At 44.4% G+C, this 23,828-nt stretch overlaps 2 protein-coding genes, 1 long non-coding RNA gene and 1 other non-coding gene across 5 annotated transcripts in view; 2 read left to right on the top strand and 2 right to left on the bottom strand.

The window, feature by feature from the left end:
• Epb41l4a (erythrocyte membrane protein band 4.1 like 4A) overlaps window positions 1-18,848 on the top strand; it is a 188,272-nt gene extending 169,424 nt beyond the window's left edge. The window contains exons 19-24 of one of the 2 annotated variants that reach the window (XM_051202347.1): window positions 5,084-5,203; window positions 12,829-12,876; window positions 13,541-13,609; window positions 16,604-16,714; window positions 16,836-16,917; window positions 18,338-18,848. In XM_051202347.1, coding sequence (XP_051058304.1) covers window positions 5,084-5,203; window positions 12,829-12,876; window positions 13,541-13,609; window positions 16,604-16,714; window positions 16,836-16,917; window positions 18,338-18,466 — 559 coding nt within the window. In that variant the 3' untranslated portion in view covers window positions 18,467-18,848. The remainder of the gene's footprint in view (window positions 1-5,083; window positions 5,204-12,828; window positions 12,877-13,540; window positions 13,610-16,603; window positions 16,715-16,835; window positions 16,918-18,337) is intronic. The other variant, XM_051202348.1, reaches the window with a different exon arrangement.
• Window positions 1-23,828, top strand: part of Stard4 (StAR related lipid transfer domain containing 4) — a 1,044,307-nt gene that overhangs the window by 521,665 nt on the left and 498,814 nt on the right. The gene's annotated exons all lie outside the window — the stretch shown is intronic.
• LOC127235151 (uncharacterized) lies at window positions 19,856-20,847 on the bottom strand. Its single transcript, XR_007835682.1, has 3 exons — window positions 20,571-20,847; window positions 20,230-20,292; window positions 19,856-19,996 (listed from the first exon to the last, which is right to left on the bottom strand). It is a non-coding gene; the product is annotated as an uncharacterized LOC127235151 (long non-coding RNA).
• On the bottom strand, window positions 20,373-20,505 carry LOC127235200 (small nucleolar RNA SNORA13). The gene has a single exon (XR_007835688.1). It is a non-coding gene; the product is annotated as a small nucleolar RNA SNORA13 (small nucleolar RNA).

The raw sequence follows: 23,828 nt of genomic DNA, 5'->3' as shown, positions 1-23,828 counted from the left end.
AAAGCTACCGACAAAAATTACAAAAAAGAAGATTGCTTTATATCAGGTGAGGTTTAAAAAATAATGAGTGTAGCTGACGAGAACACAAATTCCCAGTCTGTTGGGAGCTAGTGATTTAATTTTAGCAGCAGAGTGGTCACACAAAGCAATTGTCTAGGATGTTATGCTGCAGTCAAAGAGAGAAGCTTTGCCTTAGCATCTCATTGGTTTGGAAATAAAACACAAATAGAGAAACATTGAGTTTTAAAGCTAGAAAAGATCTTTGTAATAATTTTTCACATGACCAGAGTGAGTCCTGACCTAAAGAGATAAGTGGTTTTCTTAACGTCTCAGACGAGTCGATAGTGACCAAGTGGGGAATAGACAGACAGACAGAACTCAAGAGTGGGCCTTCCGCGTTTGCTCCAAAAGACTTCAGGTTCAGCGTTAAAGGTGGCCTCCACCTCAGTGAATCAGAAGGGAGTTAAGAGCTGCTGGGAAGGAAGGCCCCATTAAGAACAAAAGTGATAGAGGGGGCGGACAGAGGAGAGCCCGGAGATTTGTGTCAGAATTCATTTGATAATATGAAGATTTGTGTGGAAGAGGAGAGAGGAAAGAATAGGAATTGCTGTTATCTTCACTTTGCTAGCATTTCATCTTCATAACCTTAGCAAACTTTAATTAAGTGTTAAATGCAGTCAGAATCTAAATTGCATAGGTAACCTAGGAAAAGGTAGACAATGAAAGCCTGGTGAGACACGGAGGAAATGCATTACAATTCCTTTGCCCCTGAAATACTGTTGAAATGGCTCTATTTGAAAACATTCTCCCTCTCTCCCATTCCCCACATCCCCCTTTTACACCCTTCCCTTTTTGGAGACAGGGTTTCTCTGTGTAACCCTAGCTGTCCTGGAACTCACTCCATTGACCAGACTGGCTTTGAACTCAAGATCCACCTGCCTCTGCCTTCCGAGTGCTGGGATTTAAAGAGTGTGCCATCTTTCCTGGCCCCTCTCCCCTTTTTACCTTCTCCTTCTCTTTTCTTGTTTACCCTCTCCCTCTCCCCTCTCTTCTCCTTTCTCCACCCCTCCACTCCCATACACTAATTTAAAAGCAAAAGTCTCGTTAGGATATATTTCCCACACTATCTGTTGACTCTCTTTTCAGGTAGGGGGAAATAGACAAAGTGTGTGAATATCGATTTGAGAGATTCAGGCAGGAAATGTGCTAGGCTTTGTGGTTCGTCTTTTGTATCATTTGAAACAACTAGATCTGTAGCATAAATGATGATAGACCCTCTCCCCCTTTGATAATTTCCTGATTTTGATATTTTTAATGGTTATGTGCTAGGTCAGGGCTTCTAATATTTCTGTTCCTGACAATGTAAATCCTTACATCAAAATTAATGTGTAGCTGGGAGGTAGCAAAAAACACTTACATATTCCACACCTATGAATAAACAAGGCTCGGGAATCATGCCCAGAGTGTCTGCATTTGGGAGATCAAGGTAAGAGAATCAGGAGTGCAGGCTACATGATGAAATTGTCTCAAGAAAAGAAAAAAAAATCATTATAGGAGACATTTTTTTCACATAAATGTTTCCTTTATTTGAAAATGATTTGAAAAGAAAATGAATGGATAACTCCTTTGCCTTTAAGGACTGAGTGCTAAAGTATACTTGCTTCTGAGTGCTAGGATGTTTTTGTTCCTAGATTGCACCTGTGTCTTTTGGAACAGTTCAGTGATGGAAGAAATGACACTTCCATTCTTGTAATGAGACATCATTAACCAGAGGCCTTTTGTAAGCATGTAATTCCAAACTTCATTACGAGCTGGACTTGGGTGTCCACAGCAGCATTGCTCAAGAAGACTGCTTCTCCTGTGACTGCAACGAGCTTGCATTTTTAATGCATCTGTTAGAATATTTATGAAACAGCATCACCTATAGAGGGTATCTATCTTCAGAGCCCCTGGGTCACCAGGCAATGAAGCAGTAGCATTTTACTGGCCTTATGTGAGGATTCCAGTTTGAAAAGTCAAAGTACACGGTATAATCTGAAATTCATTTTTAACTTAGTCCTTTTTACTGGCAAGGTAAAGAAAATCCATATGTGTGTTGCCAGCATTATGTTTTTCTTATGCTGTAGGTAGCTGGCCTAGAACTTACTATTTGGACTAGGCTGGACTCATGTTCACAGAAATCCTTCATTTGCCCCTGCCTTCTGAGTTCTGGCATTAAAAGTGTGAGCTACCATGCCTGGCTAGTTTTATTTTTTATTTTATTTTATTTTATTTTTTATCATCTGAGTATGATGGTTAACCTTCTGAATGGATGGGAATATGCTTGTAGCACTTGTCTTCCTTCTGAATGTCTGTACTTAGAAGAAAGTACATGTTGGACTAAGTCATCTCAGTCTTGCTAGGAGACTTGAACTCAAGGTGACAGAAGATCCTGACTGCCCGATAAACATATCTAAATATGTAGTGACATTTAAGCTTGCCCATGACCTGTACAGTGATGCCATTCAGAATCTTATGTCTAGTCCTAAACCCAGAAATTAAGGCATGAGGTCCTATGGGAGGGGAGATCTGCCACTGACCTGATCCTTTCTCTGACAGCATCTCCCTCAGTCCTGAGAGTGTATCAGGTCTCCCAGCAAGCCTGCTGGCTTCTGTCCTGTTTGATGGGGAAGGATTGTAGGGATAGGTGCAGCCATGAAAGTGTGTGGGCACACGCATGTGCCCACACATATATAAGCGAGCCTATGTCCCCTTATGATGTTGATCACCTCAGGTTTTGTACTTTCTCGTGCTCCTTATAATGTCCATAGCATGTATGTTCACTTCTAATTTATTCTGCAATGAGAAGATGGAACAGTGTTCTTCAAGCTGTGCAAACTAGGCTCCTTCCCGTCTCCTTGTTCTGTGTGTTTCCCCTGTGATGGCATTCCATTACACCACCAGCTATGTCCACTCCTTCGCACCCCAAAAGCCTGCACAGCAATTCAGCAACATGAGTTCATGGGAAATAAACACAACAATGCCAGTACATGTAATCAAAAGAGGCCTAGCACAATACTACAAAATGACAGAAATTAATACATACCTTTAAATAATAACTCTTTATCCTAGTGATTTCAGTTCCCCAGTAAAGAGACACAGACTAGCAATTAGGATTAGAATAATACTTCACCATCAGTGATAGACATAAATTTTTTATATTTATCAAAGCCACTGGAGATCAAAGCAGCCGTACTAGACATACTAGTTAAGCAGGCAGACACCTTTAATCCCAGCACTCAGGATTAAGAGGTAGAGAGATCTCTGTTAGTTCAAGGCCATACTGACTACAGGAAATTGATCCAGTCCTAAAAGAAACAGCTCCCACAAAGGTGATCTCAGCATCTGGGATCACATGGCTTTAATCCCAGCACTGGAGAGGTATAAAAGATAAGAGCAGAATCTTCAGTAGTCAGTATCAGGCACTGGATTCTCCAGCCACGCTGAGGAGAGGCAAAAGTTAGAGATTTGGTGAGAGCTTGTGGAGACAGGATCAGCCCTTTCAACCTGGGGTAGAGGTAAGAACCAGGTGCTTTGCTTCTGAAGCTTGAACCCCAATATCAGTCTCTGAGCCTTTTATTTATCATGTTACAAGACACAATAGGGTAAAGGGTGTGCAAAGGTATTCCAAGGAAATGGGCCTAAGAAACAAGCAGGTGTAGCTAGCCTAATATCTGACAAAGTAGACTTCAACCCAAAACTAATTAGAAGAAATAAGGTCACTTCATATTCATCAATGAAACAATCCACCTAAAGGATATTGTAATGTAAACATATACACACCAAATGTGAGCATACCCAAATTTGTAAAACTAGATCTAAAACCACAGATTAAACCCAATAGGATGATAGATGACTTCAGCACTCTGTTCTCACCAATACACACGTCACCTGGACAAATATTAAGCAGAGAAAGATTGGAGTTAAATGACATCATAAATCAGATGACCCAAGATCTACTGAACGTTTCACCAGAACTAAAGAATACTTTTCACAACACTAAAGAATACACAATCTTCTCCACACTCATGAAACTTCCTCCAAAACCACCCACATAGAGGGGACAAAGCAGGTCTTAACGAATACGGGAAAAGTGAAATAATGCCCTGCATTCTCTCTGGCCACAGTGGAATATCACCCCCAATAGAAACCGCAAAAAATATATGAATTAACACACCACTAAGTGACAAGTGAGTTAAGGTGGAAACCAAGGCAGAAGTTAAAATTTCTAGAATTGAATGAAAATGGAAACCCAGTGTACCCAAATCTGTGGGACACAATGAAGATAGTTTTGAGAGGAGTGTTGATGTACCTGCCTGCACAAACAAAACTTGAGAGCGCTCAATTTAATAACTTAATGGAACATTTGAAAGTCCTGGAAAACCATAACAGACAACACCCAAAAATAGTAAACAGGAAGAGATGAAGTGGTACTGAAATTAATGAGGTAGAAGTGACAAAGATAATAGAATCAATTAAATGACTTGGTTCTATGAAAATATTGACAAGATTTGCCAAGTGTTCAGCCAAATTAACCAAAAGACAGACAAAGAAGACTCTAATCAATAAAATTAGAGATGAAAAGAGAGACATTACAACAGAGCAAGGAGACACAGAAAAGCATTAAGACATACTTTAAAGTTAATACTTTATAGACTTAATATGAACATTGTATACTTATGTATGTATATTTACAGGTGCATAGACCTATTCAAGAATATATTAATCCAGTTCTTGATTTTCAGCTTTTATGATATAATCAAATTGCTATTCTCTTATCGAAAAAGCAAGGTTTGAGTGACTGAGAAGTTAAGATTGCCTTCATGTGTCCTACAGATTTGGTATGTTGTGTTTTCATTTTCATCCATGGGTGGATGTTAACTTTACATTTCTTCATTGTCCCTGAGACAGGGTCTCTTTATGCTGGCCAGGTGGCTCAGAGTCCCCATTCTCCCACCTCAGCCTGCTGAGTGCTGAGGTCCCAGGTGAGTTTCACCATGTGCAGCATGGGTGTGAACTCCACATGCCTGCTTTGTCTTTTCAGAATACGGCAGGAGAATGACATGGTTGATTCAGCGCCTCAGTGGGAAGCAGTATTAAGGCGACAGAAGGAAAAAGCCCAAGTGGATCCTAACAACAGGCGATCCAGACACAGATCTCGCTCGTACGTGGGTTCTTTTTCCACTTTCATTCAATCAGGGAGCTTGATAGAGCAGCTGGATAGATGCTGGGGTCTGCTCACTTACAGGGCTTTATTTAGACTGGGAACAGCCATTGTTTATTTGTTGCTTTCTCTTCTTACATGTATACCATTCATTAACCATTTCTGAAGGCTTAGAAGTCAGAGCTCAGGCAGAACAAGGCCATCAAAGCCCTTACTTTTTGTTTCGTATTGCTTTTCAACAAATGCATGTATCCAACCAGAGAGCTAGAACCTATTTTGTTCTGAAGCCTGGCTATTGGTAAGACACCTGCTGCTTTGACCAATTTGAGTCTACAGAATTCTCCCAAGTCTTGTTCTAAATTGAGCCCGATGTGACTTTCTTCCTGTCAAATTACCATTAGTGATCGGTAGTCATTGAATGATTCATTACACCCCAGTGTTGAGATTTGCCTGCCCCTCCTGTTGCTAGGCAATGACACGTGTGAGCACAATTACCCCATAATGGTGAGATTGCCTGTCCCCAGATAAGTTTTCTGTGAGCTGATAAAGTGGTGTGCCTACATGCTCATGCGTGTGCGTGTGTGTTAGTCTATACATCAAGAGTTAGGCCATCCATGCCTGATCCAATTGCCAAGCATGCAAGCATGTGTCAAGTGAGCTGGAACTGACTGCAAAGCCCTTGTGACCCTAGGTGGCCGTCTGTAATGGTGTTCTTACTCCTGGGAGGAGAGAGTAGTGTCTGAGCAGGGAGAGGATGGACGTGGGAAGTTGATGTAGCAGCCAGCTGGGTATCTATCTCTGAGGGAGCCAGGAGAAAGCTGAGAATGCACTGTTGGGTTGGCAGGCCAGGAGAGGGCACTGGAGGCCACAGCATAGACCCTGTGTGCTGCATATTTGAAGGGATACTCCTCAATCATAGATACTTGGCTTTAGATTAGATCTTAAAAGGGGGGTCTCTTGGGGCTGGAGAGATGACTCAGTGGTTAAGAGGACTTGTTGCTCTTGTAGAGGTCTTAGATTCTGTTCCCAGCACCGATCATCTGTAACTCCAGTGCCAGGGGATTCCACACCCTCTTCTGACCTTCTTTGACATTAAACACACATGTGGTGCACAGACATACATACTGGCAAAACATACACATTAAAGTAAATAAATCTGAAACAAATAATATAAAACAGGGTCTTGCTTTGTAGCCCAGACTTTCCTGGAACTTGCTATATAGTCTTAGCTGGCCTTCAACTCATAGAGCCCTGCCTGCCTTTCACTACCAAGTGCTGGCATTAAAAGGCCTGTGTCCTTCTACCTGGTATAGAACATTTTATTGTTGTCAAGTATCCCCTGCTGGCCTTTGGCCTTCAATTCACTCTCTCCTGCCTTCCTGCCTGCCTGCCTACCCTGCCTCCTCTCCCCTCTCCTCCCCTCCTCCCCTCCCCTCCCCTCTCCTCTCCTCTCCTCCCCTCCCCTCCCCCCTTCTCTCCTCTCCTCTCCTCGTCTCTTTTCTTTCATTTCTGAGACAGAGTTTCACTATGTATCCCTGGCTGACCTGGCCTGGGACTTGCCATAGAGACCAGACTGGCCTGGAACTCAGAGACCTATCTGTTTCTACCTCCTAAGTTCTGGGATTAAAGGTATACACCTTTACATCCTGCTGAGGACCTTGAATTTCTGATCTTTCTGCCTCTATAACTCCCAAAAGTACGGATGACAGACAGACACTATCATGTCCAGGTTTTCTTTTTTCCTTCTCTTTTTAATGTGGCACTATGATTTTCAGGGTGTGTATTGTGCTGTGTGTGTGTGTTAAAAGTTATATTTTAATTTGGGATATGTTCCTCTTTGTTTTCAGAATTAATATAAAATCAGCATAATTTCTTCTTTAAATATTTTGTATAATGTTTCATTGAAATTCTTACCCTACTGGGGCCCAGGCTAAATGTTTACACATTCTCCACCTCTTTCTTATTTGAGGAGTTGCAATAAAGACCCACAGATTGGCAAATTAGCATGGTAACTTTGTTCCAAGTGAAGGTACACTGTCAAGAGTGACAGTGGGCCTCATAGGTGAGGGTGCCCAGGGGCCCCAGGGGCCCTTTCTACATGCGGGCAGCTTGGGCTGTGTTTTGTGTAGTTCTCTATTTTGACTAGAAGATTCTGATTAGTAGACCTCTGCTTATTGCACACGCCCTTTCCCATAATGCACATGACTTTAATCATATATACATCAAATAACACATAGGCATGTTATGGAAAGTAGAGGGTTTTCCCTACACGTTCACTTAGAGGACTAAGTGTGTTTTGTTGCATATGCATCCAAACTAGTTCAAGTTGAACTGGCCTTGTACTCACAAACTCGGACATAACTGCAGTGCGATTGAGCAGAGTCTGCTGCAGTTTAAAGGCTGCTAAGGGGTAAAGGGACGAGCAAGTTATCTCTGCTCAGAGTCGGTGTGCATGCAGCTTGGTTCAGGTAGGAGTCCCAACAGCTTGTTGGCTGCATTGTTCAGAGGTGTGCGTGTGTGTGAGTGTGTGTGTATGTGTGTGTGTGTGTGAATGCATGCTCACGTGTAGTACGTGTGTTTGTGGGTGTCAGGCTGCCAAGGGTGTTATTAGAAGAGGATGGGCACAGCCCAAACCAAGTGCAGTCCTGGGTAGCTAAACGATCCCCGATGCTTGCCTGCCTCAAGACTGTTTGCCTAGAATTTTCTTTGTAGGAAGTTTTGTAATACAAACTCCGTTTCTCCTTTACAAGTTTTTATTTATTATTATTAGTGTGTGTGTGTTTGTGCTCCCTGCCCCACAATGAGCATTATGCTGAACATGGCTGGGTCTTATCTATTAAACACTGTGAAGCTCAGTATTATCAAGTATACTTCTCAGTCCCATTTCTAAGGCATTTATGTTTACTGCTGTGATATATACACAAAACAGGGTCAGCTTCAGGCTCATTGGAATAGCTTTCCACCCCTTGGGTTGTGTGGGAGAGGCCTTGCCCTAGACCCTCAAACCATAGTCTCTGTGTGTGAGTGGGCTCCACTGCCCCCTGGTGTCCACCTCATGATACTATTTTTTTTTTACTGACTGAAAACTTGATCATGTGATCACTGAGGCTGCCCAGGAATTGATGGACCCAATAAAACACAAATCCATTTTGGGTGAATATTCAGTGAATATTTGCACTCCTGGCAGACTTGGACAGCTGGGCTACTGGACCTCATGTCCCTAATTAGGACAGGAAGGGGGCAGGGAGGAGTAAGCTGTGTCCTAACTTCACCTTTTCTGACTGTGAAGGGATATCAGAAGTACTAAGAATAGTGCTTTGAAGTCTCTAAGTTCATTTACATTTTGTATTCCTGTGTTTTTTAACTTTAAATTCCCACTTAGCGATGCAGCTAGCTTAAAGATGGCAACAGTACAAGCTGGACACTGCCATGTTTGCTATTTGAAATAAATATTGTATATTATTACATAGTTATTTTGAGACTGTAGCCCAGACTGGCCTTGAATTTTTGAGTCTCCTCCCTAGCTGCCCAGGTGCTTGCATTATGAGCTAATCCATTAAAACTAATTTCTCCGATTGATTTAAAATCGAATCATTGCACAAGTGTAGATGGAGATGCTTTGAACAAATCCTGGGCCAATACTGTTAGCATGTTTATATTTGATATATTTTATAACTGTGGGCACCTGAGGAACAAAGTGTCTGCATAAGTTTTTATTTTGTCATGTAGCCCAGGCTGGCCTGGAACTCAGCATATAGCTGAGGATGGACTTACTCTCCCGAGCCATCTCCTGAGTGCTCAATTACAGGCATGAGCTGCCACACCTGTCTTAGTGTGTGCTGGTGTAGACCTCAAGGTTTTGTGCACGCTGAGCAAGCTCTCCCAGCTGAGCTACGGACAAACGGCTACTGGAATTTCACAGGTGTCTGAACACACAAAACTGTATTGAAGTGTAGGAAGTGTAAACCAAATATGCAGGTGCCCGCATAACAGCATCTCAGTGGGTTGTGTTTGTGTATCACAGATGGTCTAGCGTCATTTTCCCAGCTTTAGTTTCCCAATGCCCTGCGCTCTTTGAAGGTAGAGGACATAGTAGAACTGTTTCATTGGAAGACTGCCATTTCAGGGCCATAGGATATAAAGGCACAGATTAAATGTCTGAACCTCTTAGGTCCAGAACTTCTGGTGCAGAGGGACTGTGGTCTTGTCCAGGCTAAGGCAGCTTTCCTGCTAAGTTTTCAGAGACAGAATGACTGGCATCTTAAATGGACTCACAAAACTTACACTTGAAAAAGTTCTTAACTCCCCTTGCTCCCCCATAAGCTAAGTAAGTCTGCGGCTAAAAGTACAAACAGAAAGGCACAGATAAGAAACTAAAGTTACCCGAAGTGCCAGCAGTCAGAAAAATGCCTGCTGTGGTCATGCTTTTGCTGCTTCTTGGTGTGTCTGGGCACGCAGCACTGGAGATCTAATGCAGGTGGCATGTGTTTGGCTATGGCTTAACCATTGAGTTGTACGCTTACCCTTTAACCAGGTTGTTAGCTGTGCGGATGTGTGCGTTTAAACTACATTGCATTTCTTTTGAGTGCATGTGTGTATCTTTATGTATATAGGAATTTGCATCCCATGGTAGTGTGGAAGTCAGAGGATGACCTACAAGAGTGGGTTCTTCCCTTCTATTTTGGGTCCTGGATTTGGAACTCAGAACACCAGGCTTGCCAGTGTTTTTACCTGCCAAGTCATTGCATGAACTCGAGCACACATGCACACCCCTGCCCTCCCCCCACACCTCATTTTCAAAACTAATTCTTCCTCCTTGTCGCCTCTCACTACTAGGTTTGGCAGGATGGTCATGAATAGGATGTTCCTTGCACATTGTTTTTCTTTCTCCTCATCTTCTGTGAAAGCGTTAAGCTTCGAGCCTCATGCTCTCAGATCACGCCAGTCCTGGCTCTCTCTTTACCTTGCCACTGCCATCAGCTGTAATGCAGGTCTCACTCACCTTTTTTTTTTTTTTTTATTTGTTGTTTGTTTTTAACATCTAACCCCACCTGCTGTCTGCACTATTTCTAGAGCCACACACTGGGTCTTTCAATAAATCACTTCTGTCACGTAATGTTAGCTACTTTCAGACTTGTAGTTTATAGGTGGGGGCAACTTTGTTCTTTCTGGGACACTTGGTAATGTCATTAACTGTTTTAATTATATCTATTTATTTGTGTGTGTTAAAGGCTTGGGTGGGAATTATGTGCCATATTGTGTCTGGAGGCCAGAGAACAGCTTTCTGGGAGTTTCCAATACTTAAGTCGCAGGGATCGAATTCAGGCCATCAGTCCTGGTGGCAAGGTCTTTACCTGCTGAGCCATCTCATGACTCCCAAGAGTCGTTTTTGTCTTTAACACTAGGGAGGGCACTGGCTTCTGCTGGGTAGATGCTGGGGGTGGCATTGACTTAATCTTAAAATCACAGGGAAGTTCCCAAAGAGTTACTGTTCAAATATCAGCAGTGCTGGGGGTGCAGAACCTTCCTGTGACATGGAGACAGCTGACCAGTCCTTCCAGCACCTCCCTGAAGGAACAGCTGAGCAGCAGAACACAGCCTCCACCTACATGTCCTGTGATAAACTGTGGAGCAGCCTCCTGTGACAACCACATGCTGACCCAGCATGCTGGGTTGGAAGAAAAGATTAGTACTCTGAAATACTTGCACCTTCTTAGTATCATTTAACGGTTGACAGACTACCCAGGAGATCAGATGGGCAAAGTGTTGGAAAGGCAGGTTTTGTTCAAGACCTTCCAGAACCATTTGTATGATTTTTTTAAAAGCATACAGTTTTATATAACAAAATCTATGATCAACACCGTCCCTGGTCAGACACCCGGGCTTTGTCCCCATCCCTTACCACATTTCACTCCTTTTGATTTGACCGAAGGAGCAGATTTTTGATCACCCCCCCCCCCATCCACACACACAGAGGAGAGACCGTTTAGTAAATTCTGTAGCCAAGTATTGTATTCTGTGGATTCAGCAGCCCTGCCAGAATGCATGAGAGAAAAATGAGAGCATTGATGAGGATATTGTATGCTGGAAGTGATACTGAACCTCAGTGTAAAATTCCACAGGGCAGGGTTTATCAGCAGCTCAACTCTTAACCTTGTTAATTGTTCAAGCTTAGGACCTTTCTGTGGGCCCCTTATTAGATCTCTTTTCCTTCTGAGGGGACTGAAAAGGGTCACATTCTGTGGCAACAACTGGAATAATTTTATTATTCCTTGCTATAGTGGGGGTTAACAATTAACCCAATGGAGAGTATGAACTCAGGTAGTGACTGAGGTTTCTTATTCTAGGACTTTAAACATAATGGTATAATTTCCATCCAAGGAGTCTTCAGGGAAAAGGTGGTGGCATTATGAAAACCACAACTAGGCTCTGTGTAGCTAGAGGGTTCTTGTCTGGTCTGGTCTCACAGCCTCTTTTCCCCAAATAAATACACAAAGACATATTAATTTATAAACTGTTGGCCGATGACTTAGGCTTTTTATTGGCTAGCTCTGTCTTAATCACTAGCCCATTTCTATTAGTCTATATACTGCCATGAGGCTGTGACTTACCTGTAATCCGGCTTGTTACTCCTGCAGCATGGTGTCTCTTGGCGGCCTCCCTCTCCTCAGCTTCTCCTGGTCTGGCAGCCCTGCCTATGCTTTCTGCTTGGCTGTTGGCCAAACAGCATTTTATTCATCAACCGATAAGAGAAACATATAAACAGAAGGACATCCCCTATGAGCTCTGTCCCTTGTGGCCTAAGTTTTGGTGTAGAAATGCTGTTTCAGATGTCACATGAGAGGGGAGATGTTATTAGACGACTTGCCTCACTCTCATGGATGTTACCTGTACTGGGTCATCACAGATCATGTTGAGAGCCTTAACAATGGGTAATAGAAATGAGTTCTTTCCTACTTAAAAAAGAGGGGGTGGCTGGTGAAATGGCTGAGCAGGTTAGGGGTGCCTGCTGCTAGCCTGAGGAACTTAGCTAAGTCCTCGGGACCAGTATGGTGAAAGCAGAGAGCCGACTCAGGCAAACTGTACTGAGTACACTGTGAAACACTCATGTGCACAATAAATAAGTGTAACTAAAAAGTAGAAAGTAAAATGAGACACCAGGACCCCTGAATCACTGTTCATTGTCCAGTCACAACCAGAGAGGGTTTGTAGACATGTCCCCAACTTTCCCTTCTTCGTGTGTAGTTTTTGTTTATGATGTGTAGGGTCTTGGTGTGGCACTGACTGGCCAGGCTGGCATCAAACCTGTGGTGAGACCCCCTGCCTCTGCCACGAAGTACTGGAACTACAGGTCTAGCCACCAAACCTGGCTTCCAGGCTCTTTCATAAATGAAGATCTGGTGATGCCTCATTTTTATTTATGTATATTTATGTGAGTTTTTCAGTGACACTGGCCAATAAATTACCCGCCATCTCTTCACTGGTCATTGTAGTAGCTCTGGCTGCTCATATGTCCTGCCAGTAGCCAGAGGGCAAATAGGACCTCATAGAACTCTTCCAGGTAACTTGTAAGGTCTGTGCAGGGCATGTGTTGTAGAGGTAAATGTTGTTTCATTTATTTGCAGAAGAAGCCCTGATATCCAAGCAAAAGAAGAGCTATGGAAACACATCCAGTGAGTATTGGGTCTCCCCATGTGTGCAGCTTAGAATATCTGTGACCATCTCTCTCTCTCTCTCTCTCTCTCTCTCTCTCTCTCTCTCTCTCTCTCTCTCTCACACACACACACACACACACACACACACACACACACACACACACAGGATTTTGGCTTGCATGTGTTGTGCGTATGCACCATGTGCGTGTCTGGTGGTACTGGATTCCCTGGAATTACAGATGGTTGTGAGTTTTCATGTGGGTGCTGGGTGCCGAACTTGGGTCTTCTGCAAGAGCAGCCAGTGCTCTTAATTGCTGAGCCATATGGCCACCATGGTACGTGCAGCTTTAAGTTGGTTCTGAGAAGTATTATAAGTATTCACAGCAAGACCCAAATCCATATAAAAAAGAAGGAGAGCAGCTTACCAATGGGGAATGGGGGCCCTGGAGAGTGTGTGGTGCAGAAAGGAGGAGGAGGCTACAGGAAAGGGTTTCTCCCATTTGTCCTTGAACACAATCTGTTTTTTTTTTTTTTTTTTTCCAGTTTCGTGCACATCATATGTGAATACTTTTACTACCCCACGTTTTGAGACAAGGGCAGGAAGGGGAAGTTTGCCAATTGGAAGAGGTATTAGAATGTACGCTGGCAGGACGCTTTTACCTCATTGCTTATTCTCTCCTAGGAAGGAACTTGTGGACCCATCAGGATTGTCAGAAGAGCAGCTGAAAGAGATCCCGTACACTAAAGTGGAGTGAGTACAGCTCTGAGGGGCTTTGACAGTTCTATTAGTGTGAAGGCATATTACTTTATTTTCTATTCCTGTAACAAAACACCACAATCAAGGAAAGTTATAAAAAGAAAGTGTTTAGCCAGGCAGTGGTGGTTCATGCCTTTAATCCCAGCACTCTGGAGGCAGAGGCAGACGGATCTCTGTGAGTTCAAGACCACCCTGTCTACAAGAGCTAGTTCCAGGTCAGGCTCCAAAACCACAGAGAAACCCTGTCTCAAAACAAAACAAAAAGACAAAATAAAACAAAACACCAGAAAACAACAACAACAAAAAGAAAGTGTTTGATTTGGCTTACAGTTTCAGAGGGTTAGGATCCAGTCTAGCGTCTGGGACAGCAGATCAAGGGTGGCAGGACCAGCTGACAGCTCATCCTGACCCACAGTAGGAAGCAGAGTGGGCACACTGGGAATGTGTAAAGAGTATGGGTTTTTCTGCCTGCCGCCTGTCTTGTCCTGCCGTTGGTCTTGTCCCGCCATCACGCCAGCCCCAAATAATACACAGAGACTCTGTATTTGATATAATCCTGTTGGCCAGTTACTAGTTTCTTATCGGCTCTTTCTTAATTATTAACCCATTTCTATGTATTTCCACATGGTCTTACCGAGAGCGGAGGAACGGCGGTTCTGCTTTCTCCAGACTCTCCATCTTGACCCCTCCTTACTACTTCCTCTTTCCTCCTTGTCTCCTAGTCCCTCCTATCTTCATTTCCTATTGGCCAACAGTGCTTTATTCATTAACCAGTATGAGAAACATATTCAGAATGCATCTCCCATCAGGAATGACTCAGTGTTTTGAAACCTCAAGCCCACCCTGGTGATCCGCCCTCAGTTAGGCCATGTCTCCTAATCCTTCCCAGCAGTTCCAACTGGGTACTAAGTATTCAAACATAAGCCCACAGGGCTTATTCCCTTCACACCACCAAGGAGGAACAGTTGATTCTTTCTTTATGTTCCATGCAGTGTCTCAGTTTGTACATTAAAGATTAATGTAAGGGAAGAGGTAGAAGAGGTGGTTCATGTTTCCAATCTTCGAACTTGGGAGGCAGAGGCAGAGGCAGAGGCAGGGGCAGGGGCAGAGGCAGGGGCAGGGGCAGGGGCAGAGGCAGGGGCAGGGGCAGGGGCAGGAGGATTGACACCCGTTCCATGCCACCTTGGTCGGTACTGAGGTTCAGGCCAGCCTGGGCTAGAGCGAGAGACCTTGTCTCAAACAAGCCACACCCCCAAAATGGCCTTGTTGTTTTCCATGACTCTCTTCTGCTTGTTTGTACGTGAGTGAGATGTTAGTAACTATTGATGGCTATGTCCACTTTAAATAATGTCTTTTTGCTGAAATACTCATTGATAACAGTAAGTTTTATCTACCATTTTAATGTTAGGAGAATTATATTTACCACAAAACCTGGTCGTAGGAGCCCAAGTCAGCTGCCATCATAGAACTGAACAGGCTTTGTGAGCACTCAGCAGGGTCTGAGCTCAGCCCAGACTGCTGGGCATGCACTGACTGTTTTCAGCTTGGAACGGGCCAAGGGAATACTGGCCTGGACTGTGTAGATGGAATCAGCCTAGAACGTGAGTGCCCTCCTGACTCTGCCTCCCGGACTCTGAGATTATAAGTTAGACATTTCCGAGAACTCACTTGGAGTCTATCCAGGAATGTGGGAGGAGCACGTCTCACTGCTTTATTTCCCTCTCCAACCCTGTTTCTCCCATCCAGAAAACCCCCAGCCTCTTCCCAATGCCCAGCCTCTTCCCAGTGCCCAGCCTCTTCTCATAATCTTACTTTATTTTGACTGTGCTTATGTGTGAGCCCTCACATGTGCATAAGCCAGCAGCTTGTGGGAGTCAGTTCTCCCCTCACATCATGCTGGTCTCCCTGGGACTCAAACTTAGGTCAGGCTTGCCAGCCCTGTTGCTATCACTTTTAGGTCAGGAACTGAGGGTTTTGTTTTGTTTTTTTAAGTGAATGCATGGGTTAAGAGATTTATGGCATATATAATATATGTGATGTTCTAGTATGTGTTTACACTGTGAAATCATGAAGTAGGGAAGGCTTGTTTGTGTGTGTGTGTTGGAAACACGGAAGAGCTAACCCAGAGTTCCCAGTGAAGGCTGTAGCAGCTGGAGCTGACCTTTCCTTACAGGAAGGTGAAGCTGTTTTTACTGTCTTCTTCCTTCCACATTCCTGGAGAGAATTCAGGTGGATTCCAGGAAGTGTTTATGGGTTACTGATTGAGCCAGGCTAAAAATGAAGCATATTTGTAATCTCAGAGTCTGAAACAGTGGCAGGAAAGACACCCAGGTTTCTGGGCTGCTCTGTCTGTCTATACAGTCCAGGCCAGGACTAGATCATGAGACCCTGTGTCCAAATATCTGCAACAAAAATTGTGGTTAAACACACACACATACATACTCATACAAACACACACACATATATACACACATACACACATGCACGTGCGTGCACACGCACACACATATACGCACACACATTCACACACACACACACACACACACACACACACACACACACACAGGGCTCCATGTGTAGTGTATTTGGGAGAGCATTTTTCTTTTGTAAAATACTGTGAAATTTAAATCACTACTGCTTTCACAGCCCATAAAAGTCAAGTTCATAAACAAGCCAACCAACAAACAAACAAAACAAAAACAAGTCCGAGCTATGTGTGGAGCCTGGAGCTTATAAGCCAGCACTTGGGCTGTGGACCTGGGAGTATCAGGAGTTTAAATCATCTTCAGCTATGAGACCAGTTCCAGCCTGAGGCCAGCCTGGACTTCATGAACCCTGTATCAGGCAAAATCCACTTACAAAATGAAAACAAGAATAATTAATGGCAGTTTTAAAATTTTATTTTTACAGTTTGCTGTTCAGAAAAAATTGCCTGTTGTTTTGCTTTGACTTTTGATTGTGTTTCCCTGCTTTATCGTGTCCTTTCAGGACTCAGGGTGACCCAGTCCGCATCAGGCATTCACATTCTCCACGGAGTTACAGGCAGTACCGCCGATCCCAGTGTTCAGACGGAGAGCGGTCGGTTCTCTCAGAAGTGAAGTAAGTGGCCAGGCCAGAGAATGGGTCATTCTCACACAACAGCCCACAGAGCTCCCTGTCCCAGCAGAGCGAAAGATCTGGGTTCTGTCCGGTTCACAAGTTCTGACTTTCTCTTTGGCAGCTCAAAAACAGATCTTGTCCCACCACTTCCAGTGACCCGTTCCTCAGACGCTCAGGGGTCTGGTGGCTGCACAGTGCATCAGGTTAGTAAGGTTTTACCATGTCCCACTGGTGACTTTAAAATCCGAATCTTAGTTATCATGTGTGCATGATGTTTACGGGCATGATGTGTGTGGTCAGAGAACTGATTTGAGGACTGTTTTACATGGGTCCTGGGGTTTGAAGTCAGGTAGTGAGGATCAAATTGCAATGACTTCGATTCCTTTGTAGCTCTCACTGGCCTGGAACTCCCTGTGTTGACCAAGCTGGCCTCGAACTTACAGAATTTGCCTGCCTTTGACTGCCAAGTGCCAGGGTCAGAGGTGTGCTCAGGTGCAAGCAACTGTGAGTTTGAGAAACATCTTGTGCTTTGGGAGTTCCTTTGGATACATTGAGCAGTCAGTCTAACTCCATTCTGTTTATCCAAAAACCACACACGGAATCTGAAAGCAGAAGGATGTGATAAAAAACCATGGGCACAGTCTGAAAAGAGCTGCTAGGAATGAAAAGAGGTAGTGCCAGATCCCAAATGGTTGGTGTGTGTGTGTGTGTGTCTGTGTGTGCGCACGCTAAGGTAAGACTAAGATCGAGTGGAGCTATGATAAAAAGAATTGCTTTGCTCTAAGTTATTTTTTCAAGCTGGAGAAATGGTGGCAGGCACAGTTGTTCTGTTGAAGGGATGGCAGACAGAAGTACCCAAGTCCTGCTGTAGCTGTCCTCCACAGCAAAGGGAAGGCCAGCCTGGAAATGCTTATACATAAGGTTGAGAAGTCATAGCAAGCTCAGTCATCCCTGGGAGGCACAGCAGAGAGCTGTTGAGGTACTGTTGGTGGCATCCTTGGGTTTCCATCTGACCTAATTAATGGGTTGTATACAAATCCAGACTCCAGAAGTGCTGGGTATGGTGTCCAGGCTCAGGTAGGTCAATTAACTTTTTTTTTTTTTTTTTTTTTTTTTTGGTTTTTCGAGACAGAGTTTCTCTCGTATTGCTTTGGAGCCTGTCCTGGAAACCTCTCTTGATAATGCAAATCTCCAAGGCTCCTCACCCTGTTGACAGTGACATTCAGTTCCAAATGACAGGGATGTCTAAATGATCACAGTTTAGTAACTGTTTCATAGGGTGACAGAGGCCTTGCTCAGAAAAGAAAGCCTATTTGATTGAGGAAGTCTTGTAAGTAAAGAAAACAATTGTTCTGTACCCACTCTTGTCAGAGCAACATTAAACACATTTGATTTTGCAGTTAACTAGACAGGGCTTTCAAACGGTACCATAGACTTTTCTTTTTGTTATTACGACTTGAAGTGTCATAAATGAATAAACTTAAGGTGGCCACATTATATAGCTCAGGCTGGACTTGCTCTTCCCAATCCCTCTCTGTGCAGCTTATGGTCTGTTTCTAAAAGTTCTTAATGTGATTATGTTGTTCTTCCTTCCTTCCTTTCTTTTTTTTTTTTTTTTTTTAGAGAAGAAATGGGTCCAAAGACAGCCTGATTGAAGAAAAATCTCAGCTAGCTACAATCAATCTGGCTGGAAAACATACTGCAAAAACAATAAAAACTATCCAGGCTGCCCGCCTCAAGACAGAGACTTGACCTGGTTAAGGGCAAAGGGTGGGAATGGAAATGCTGTGTCCCACTGCTGCTTTTGAAACTGTGAATTAGATAACTGTCCACTTGTCTCGGACATGTGTCTTTAGCGTAAGAAAATAAATTTTTAAAGGGCTTAGGCCCAGCATTTTTGTGCTGTAGGACCTTTTGACTGGAAGGACATCATGAACTCACTGGAAGCTAGTCTTACCTGAAATCTATCCAACTCATCTCCACCACAGCCAAGACGAGATGCCCTGAACTCCTCCTGGCCTACAGACTGTCATGAGTTATTCCCATAAAGCTGTTTGTAATATTGTATTTTGTGGCATTAAGTCCCAGTGCTTATTTACAAATATTGTAAAAAGCTGTTAAGTGTTGATTTGAATTTAAGTGTCCTTGTCTTGTGTTTACTGAGGAAAAAAAAAAAAAGCCTGTTAGGACCTTGTTACCTGCACACACCCATATACCCAAGTTTTGAACCCCTTCCCTGTACAAGGTGACTTTTCAGAAAGGAATAATTCTAAATAGAACCCTCTGTATTGCTGTCATCACCTGTGACCCATCTTTTCCTGTGGCTACTTCTAGCCTCCTTGTTGCTATTTAAGCCTCTTCACATTGTAAGACAGGGTCTTGTCTGCCTCTGCAGACTTTCCCACTTCTAACCATTCATTGTTACAGCCCAGTAATTCCTTAGAAGACCATCTTCAGCATCCCTCTCAACTTGGGTAGATTGTTCAGTAACACAGTGCTTGCTAAATATTACCCCCAACACCCAGATTTCAACTGTGGCCTTTATTTATTCCCCTCCAATAAAAATAAAACCAAACTCAAGGATTCTTTTCCATCCAGTGTTTCAACACTCTTCCTTCTCTGCTGTAATTCTAGTCTGCTTTTGCAAGACATCCTCTGCAGCTTCCTCATCGTGACAAACTCATTGGCCCACCTCTCTGGAACCAACCCCTCCCCAGTTATTCCTGACCTTGCTTTAATAAAACCCAAGCCTTAGTGGTCTGGTCTCTTTACTGCTTATTCAGCCTTTCTTGCTAACTTTCTCAGCTCCTGCACAGGCCCTTATAAATTTCAGACTACTTTTAACTTGAAACTGGAACAGAGGGAATAGTAGCAGCTGACATCACTGTTGAATCATGCCCACATGTAGATGACATTTTTCCAATGGCATCTACCCCCCCCCACTGCTTCCTAGGGTTTCAATGACTTGGTTGAATCATCTGATTGGATTCATCTCACAAAGGATGCTTTCTCTTTATATATTTCACTCCCAGGACAGTGTTCCCCAATGCACTGTCTGTCCCTTCCCATTAAGCATGGGGAGAAATTATGTCAGCTGTTACACAGGAACCCAGCAAGAAGCTGTCATTCAGCACACAGGTCTCATAGCAGCACATTTAGTATTTATTCACATTTTTCTTACAAATGCATATTTACAAAAAACGCAGTGTCTTCCTTGATACACCTCTCAAAAAATTTAAATCATGTTTCTGAAGATCGAATTTCCAAATCTTCAAGGACATCCTAAAAGAAAAGAAAAATACTTTACCGTCTGTCTTGTATTTCGGTAACAGTCACCACTACAGCCTTTAGTACTGGCAAAAACTAGCCAATTTTTGTACTTACAGCCCAACATCCATAAAAGCTAATGGCAGAGGCTGACCCCTCTGCAGTTCCTTCTGCGCTAACGTCAGAAGCGTTAGCACCCCAACTTAGAAGGAAATCCCCACAGAGCTTGTGCTTGGCAGTCTTCTTACCTTAAGTCATCTTTGCTCTCTCGCGTGCCATTCAGGAAGTAGCAGCCAGCTTCAGACACCCACCTGCCAAATGAATAGAAGCCTGTTAAAACTAACTGCATTCCCTACATTGTGCAGTACATTCACCCCCAACTTGGGGTAGATTTTGTTACTTATGCAGCTCCGACACCCAAGATACCGAACTCCAGGGTAAGAAATGGCCGCAAAGCATTACTTTATGCCTTTTTTGACACCACATTCACCAGTGACCAAAAGTGAACGGGCAACACAAAGGCTACACGAACAGAGCCTCAGGCCGGCCTAGCCTCATTCGGAGCTTGGGAGGAGGCGCTCAACCCCACCTTTTCACTCCGACGTCCACTCCATCCTCGCCCCGTTGTGCTCCTGGGCAGACGTGCGGTGAAGACCGACATCACGGGCGGCGCTCGGCTTTCCCAGCGATCCACTTCACGTGGGGCCCGGCGGGCCGTGCTCCTCACACGGCCGCCGAGTGCGCGCCGTCCGCCCGGCCTCCGGGAAGGGATCGCAGCGGCCCAAAGCCACCGCGGACGCTTGGGATTCCCAGGCCACAGCCACCCGCCAGGCCCCAGCGACCAGCACCGCCATGCCGCGCGCCACGTGAGAGCACGGAGAGGAAGAGCTGCGCTCCCACGATGCTTTTCTACGGCCGGAAGAGCCCACTGTCCGCGGGGCGGGGGGGGGGGCGGACCGAACCACGGTCGCCGTGCTCTCTCCTGCCGCCGTGTGGCCGGAGGGAGAAGTGCCCCGCGGGAGGATGCGGCGCGGGTTTCCTAGAAAGAGGGCGCGGGAAGCCGCGCTCACTTTGCGGTTGTGAGGCCGGTGTAACCCGCAACCCATCCGTAAATAGGATAAAAAGGAGGTTTTTTTTTTTTTTTTTTTTTTTTTCAAGTATGTCTCCAGATCCCCTTCCTTCCAGGGCTCAGAGGGTTTGGGCAGTGATGAGCAGCGCGCAGAGAGCTGGAGGAACCCAGAGGAGGGAAGCCGGACGTTGCTCCTCCTCCGGAAAAGGAACAGCAAAGTCGAAAACGTAAAAATGCTGAACCCAAACCAGGACCGAGTCCGAACATGCTCCGAGTTATGTCTGAAATGTCTGGGAATCAGGATGTAAATGCTGTTTTGCTGTCTAGTGTTGGACGATCGGTAAACAGACAAACAGCGTTGAGAGCCTGCAAGAGGGGGGTGTGATGCTGTACTACCAGGCTGTTGAGGTGGGAGGCTGAGGAGTTCACAGTCACACTGAGCTACTTAGTGATATCCAGGCCAACCCAGTCTCAAAGCAAAGCAAAAATCCACACACCACTCAGGCCAGAAAAGCCAGGTTGTGGGGGTGCATGCCTTTGATCTTAGCAGGCAGAGTCAGGAAGATCTCTATGAGTTCTAGGTCAGCCTGGTGGATACTCAGTGAGTTCCAGGACAGCCTTGTCTGGAAAAAACAAAACAAAACAAAACAAAAACCCAACATTGTCCAATAGAAACACAGCAGGGATTACAATAGTAATTTTATATTCTCAGTTTATCAAATTACAACAGTACAAAACATGAAAACTTAATTTAAACAATAACCCAAAATTTATAAATATAATTGTTAGACCCTAGTTCTGGGGTCCTGATGGGCCGATGGGAGAGCCCCGCAACACAAACACCAAAACCAGGAGATGCAACAAGCAAGAGGTGTTTATTGAATGAGCATCCTCAGGTGTCAGCAATCTCGGGCAAAGCTGCACACCCCTCAAAGGGTTCAGGCTCCTTTTATAGAGATAAATTGCAAATCAGCATACATGCTTGGGGCACAAGGTGATTGATTACAAAGTATGATCTCATGTTTGAGAGATCACCCAGGTGTGACCTGTTCTTCTTTAAAGGAAAAACCCATAGAATGTACCTTAGAAAGTCCCCAGACTGTCCGTTGGCCAGGTGTGACCCAGACAGAGCTGTTTATCTGGGACCATTTGTTCCAGGGTTGGTGGCCTATTTCCTTGTTGTGGGCCAAGACCTGTGAGAAACTTCTTTCATACTCTGGCTTTCTCTTGGCTGTAACTAGCCCTATTTAACAAGATCAACCTGGCATATAACCACTAGCCCCATCGCCATAGTAACCTTTCTTGTTCTCATAATTCCTGATGTTTCCACCCATGTCCACATCCATTCTTTGTGATTTTCTATATTCTGTTTGCAAGAACTATTCTTCCCCTTTCCTATATCCGTGCTCTACAAACTAAAATCTTTCATAATCAATAGGATATTCTTTTTAAAAAAAGATTTATTTATTAATTATGCATACATTGTTCTGCCTGCAGACCAGAAGAGGGCACCTGTTCTCATTACAGATGGTTGTGAGCCACCAAATGGTTGCTGGGAATTGAACTCAGGACCTTTGGAAGAACAGCTGGTACTTTTAACTTATGAGCCATCTCTCCAGCTCCTAATAGAATATTTTTTTCCTCAATTTTTTTCTTTTATTTCATGTGCTTTGGTGTTTTACCTGTGTGTATGTGTGTGTGAGGATGCCAAATCCCCTGGAATTGGAGTTACAGACAGTTATGAGCTGCTATGTGGGGGCTGGGAATTGAACCCAGGTTCTCTGGAAGAGCAGCCAGTGCTCTTAACCATTGAACCATCTCTCCAGCCCAAGAATATTCTTAATAAGGTGCTTTGATCTTTTAAAATTCCTTCAAAATCTTAAAAATCTTATAAAATGCCAGAACCTCGCAGATTTCAGCTCAGAAAGAAGACATTTTTATGTGCCTCCTAGCCGATGCTGCTAATTACAGGGTGAACTTTGTAAGATCTGGGGGCACCAGGCTGTGGCCCTTGTGACTGGAGAGGACAGAGGGTGCACTGGGGAGACACAGGCAGAAACTAGTCCTAAAGGTAAGGAGCTGGACTTCAGGGTGAAATTCTCAGTAAATTCTCACCTCAGAAATGAAGCAGGGTTCTGAGCTGGCTGCCTTGTAACCCATCACCACTGCTTACAGGCAGAGGCGAGGCACTGGCAGAGTTGTGTGGTGCAGTGAGGGTTCCTTTAAGTCAGTTCTGTCTCCTTCCCCACTGAAGGGTACAATACAGGGGTCGCGGTGGGTTTTAGTCTTGCCTTTTGCTTGACAGAATGAGAGTGAGGGCATCTTCTGGTGCTGGGCGGCAGCAGTCCTGGTCTGTGTCTGCACTTGGCCCCTAGGTTACTGAGCACTGTTCAGAGCTCCAATTCCCTCATTCACAGGTGACAGCCATCTACATCTGTACACTATATATGCATATATAGTACCATTCCATCTAGACAGACACACATGAACATAAAGAGTGAAGGAGGGCTGTGGAGTTCTCATGCTGTTATGGTACAGAATGACATCTAATAAGTGGCACAGATGAACTGAGCTGTTCCTCTGTACCCCGAGAGACTATTGTACCTTCCTGGACTAAGCTCTCAGAGAGGGACACCTGTGTAGCCACAACTTGCCTGTGAACCTGTAACAGTGGCCACACCCTTTGGGCGTGGTTACAGTTCAGACCTGACCTGTTTAAGGGAGAGGAGCAGGGGACTGAAGCCCCTTGGGTCTCGGAGAGCATCAGGGAGGCAGGGT

This window comes from Phodopus roborovskii, unplaced genomic scaffold, assembly GCF_943737965.1.
Source record: "Phodopus roborovskii unplaced genomic scaffold, PHOROB, whole genome shotgun sequence".
NCBI lineage: Eukaryota > Metazoa > Chordata > Mammalia > Rodentia > Cricetidae > Phodopus > Phodopus roborovskii.
This window is presented reverse-complemented; position numbering and strand designations above follow the sequence as displayed.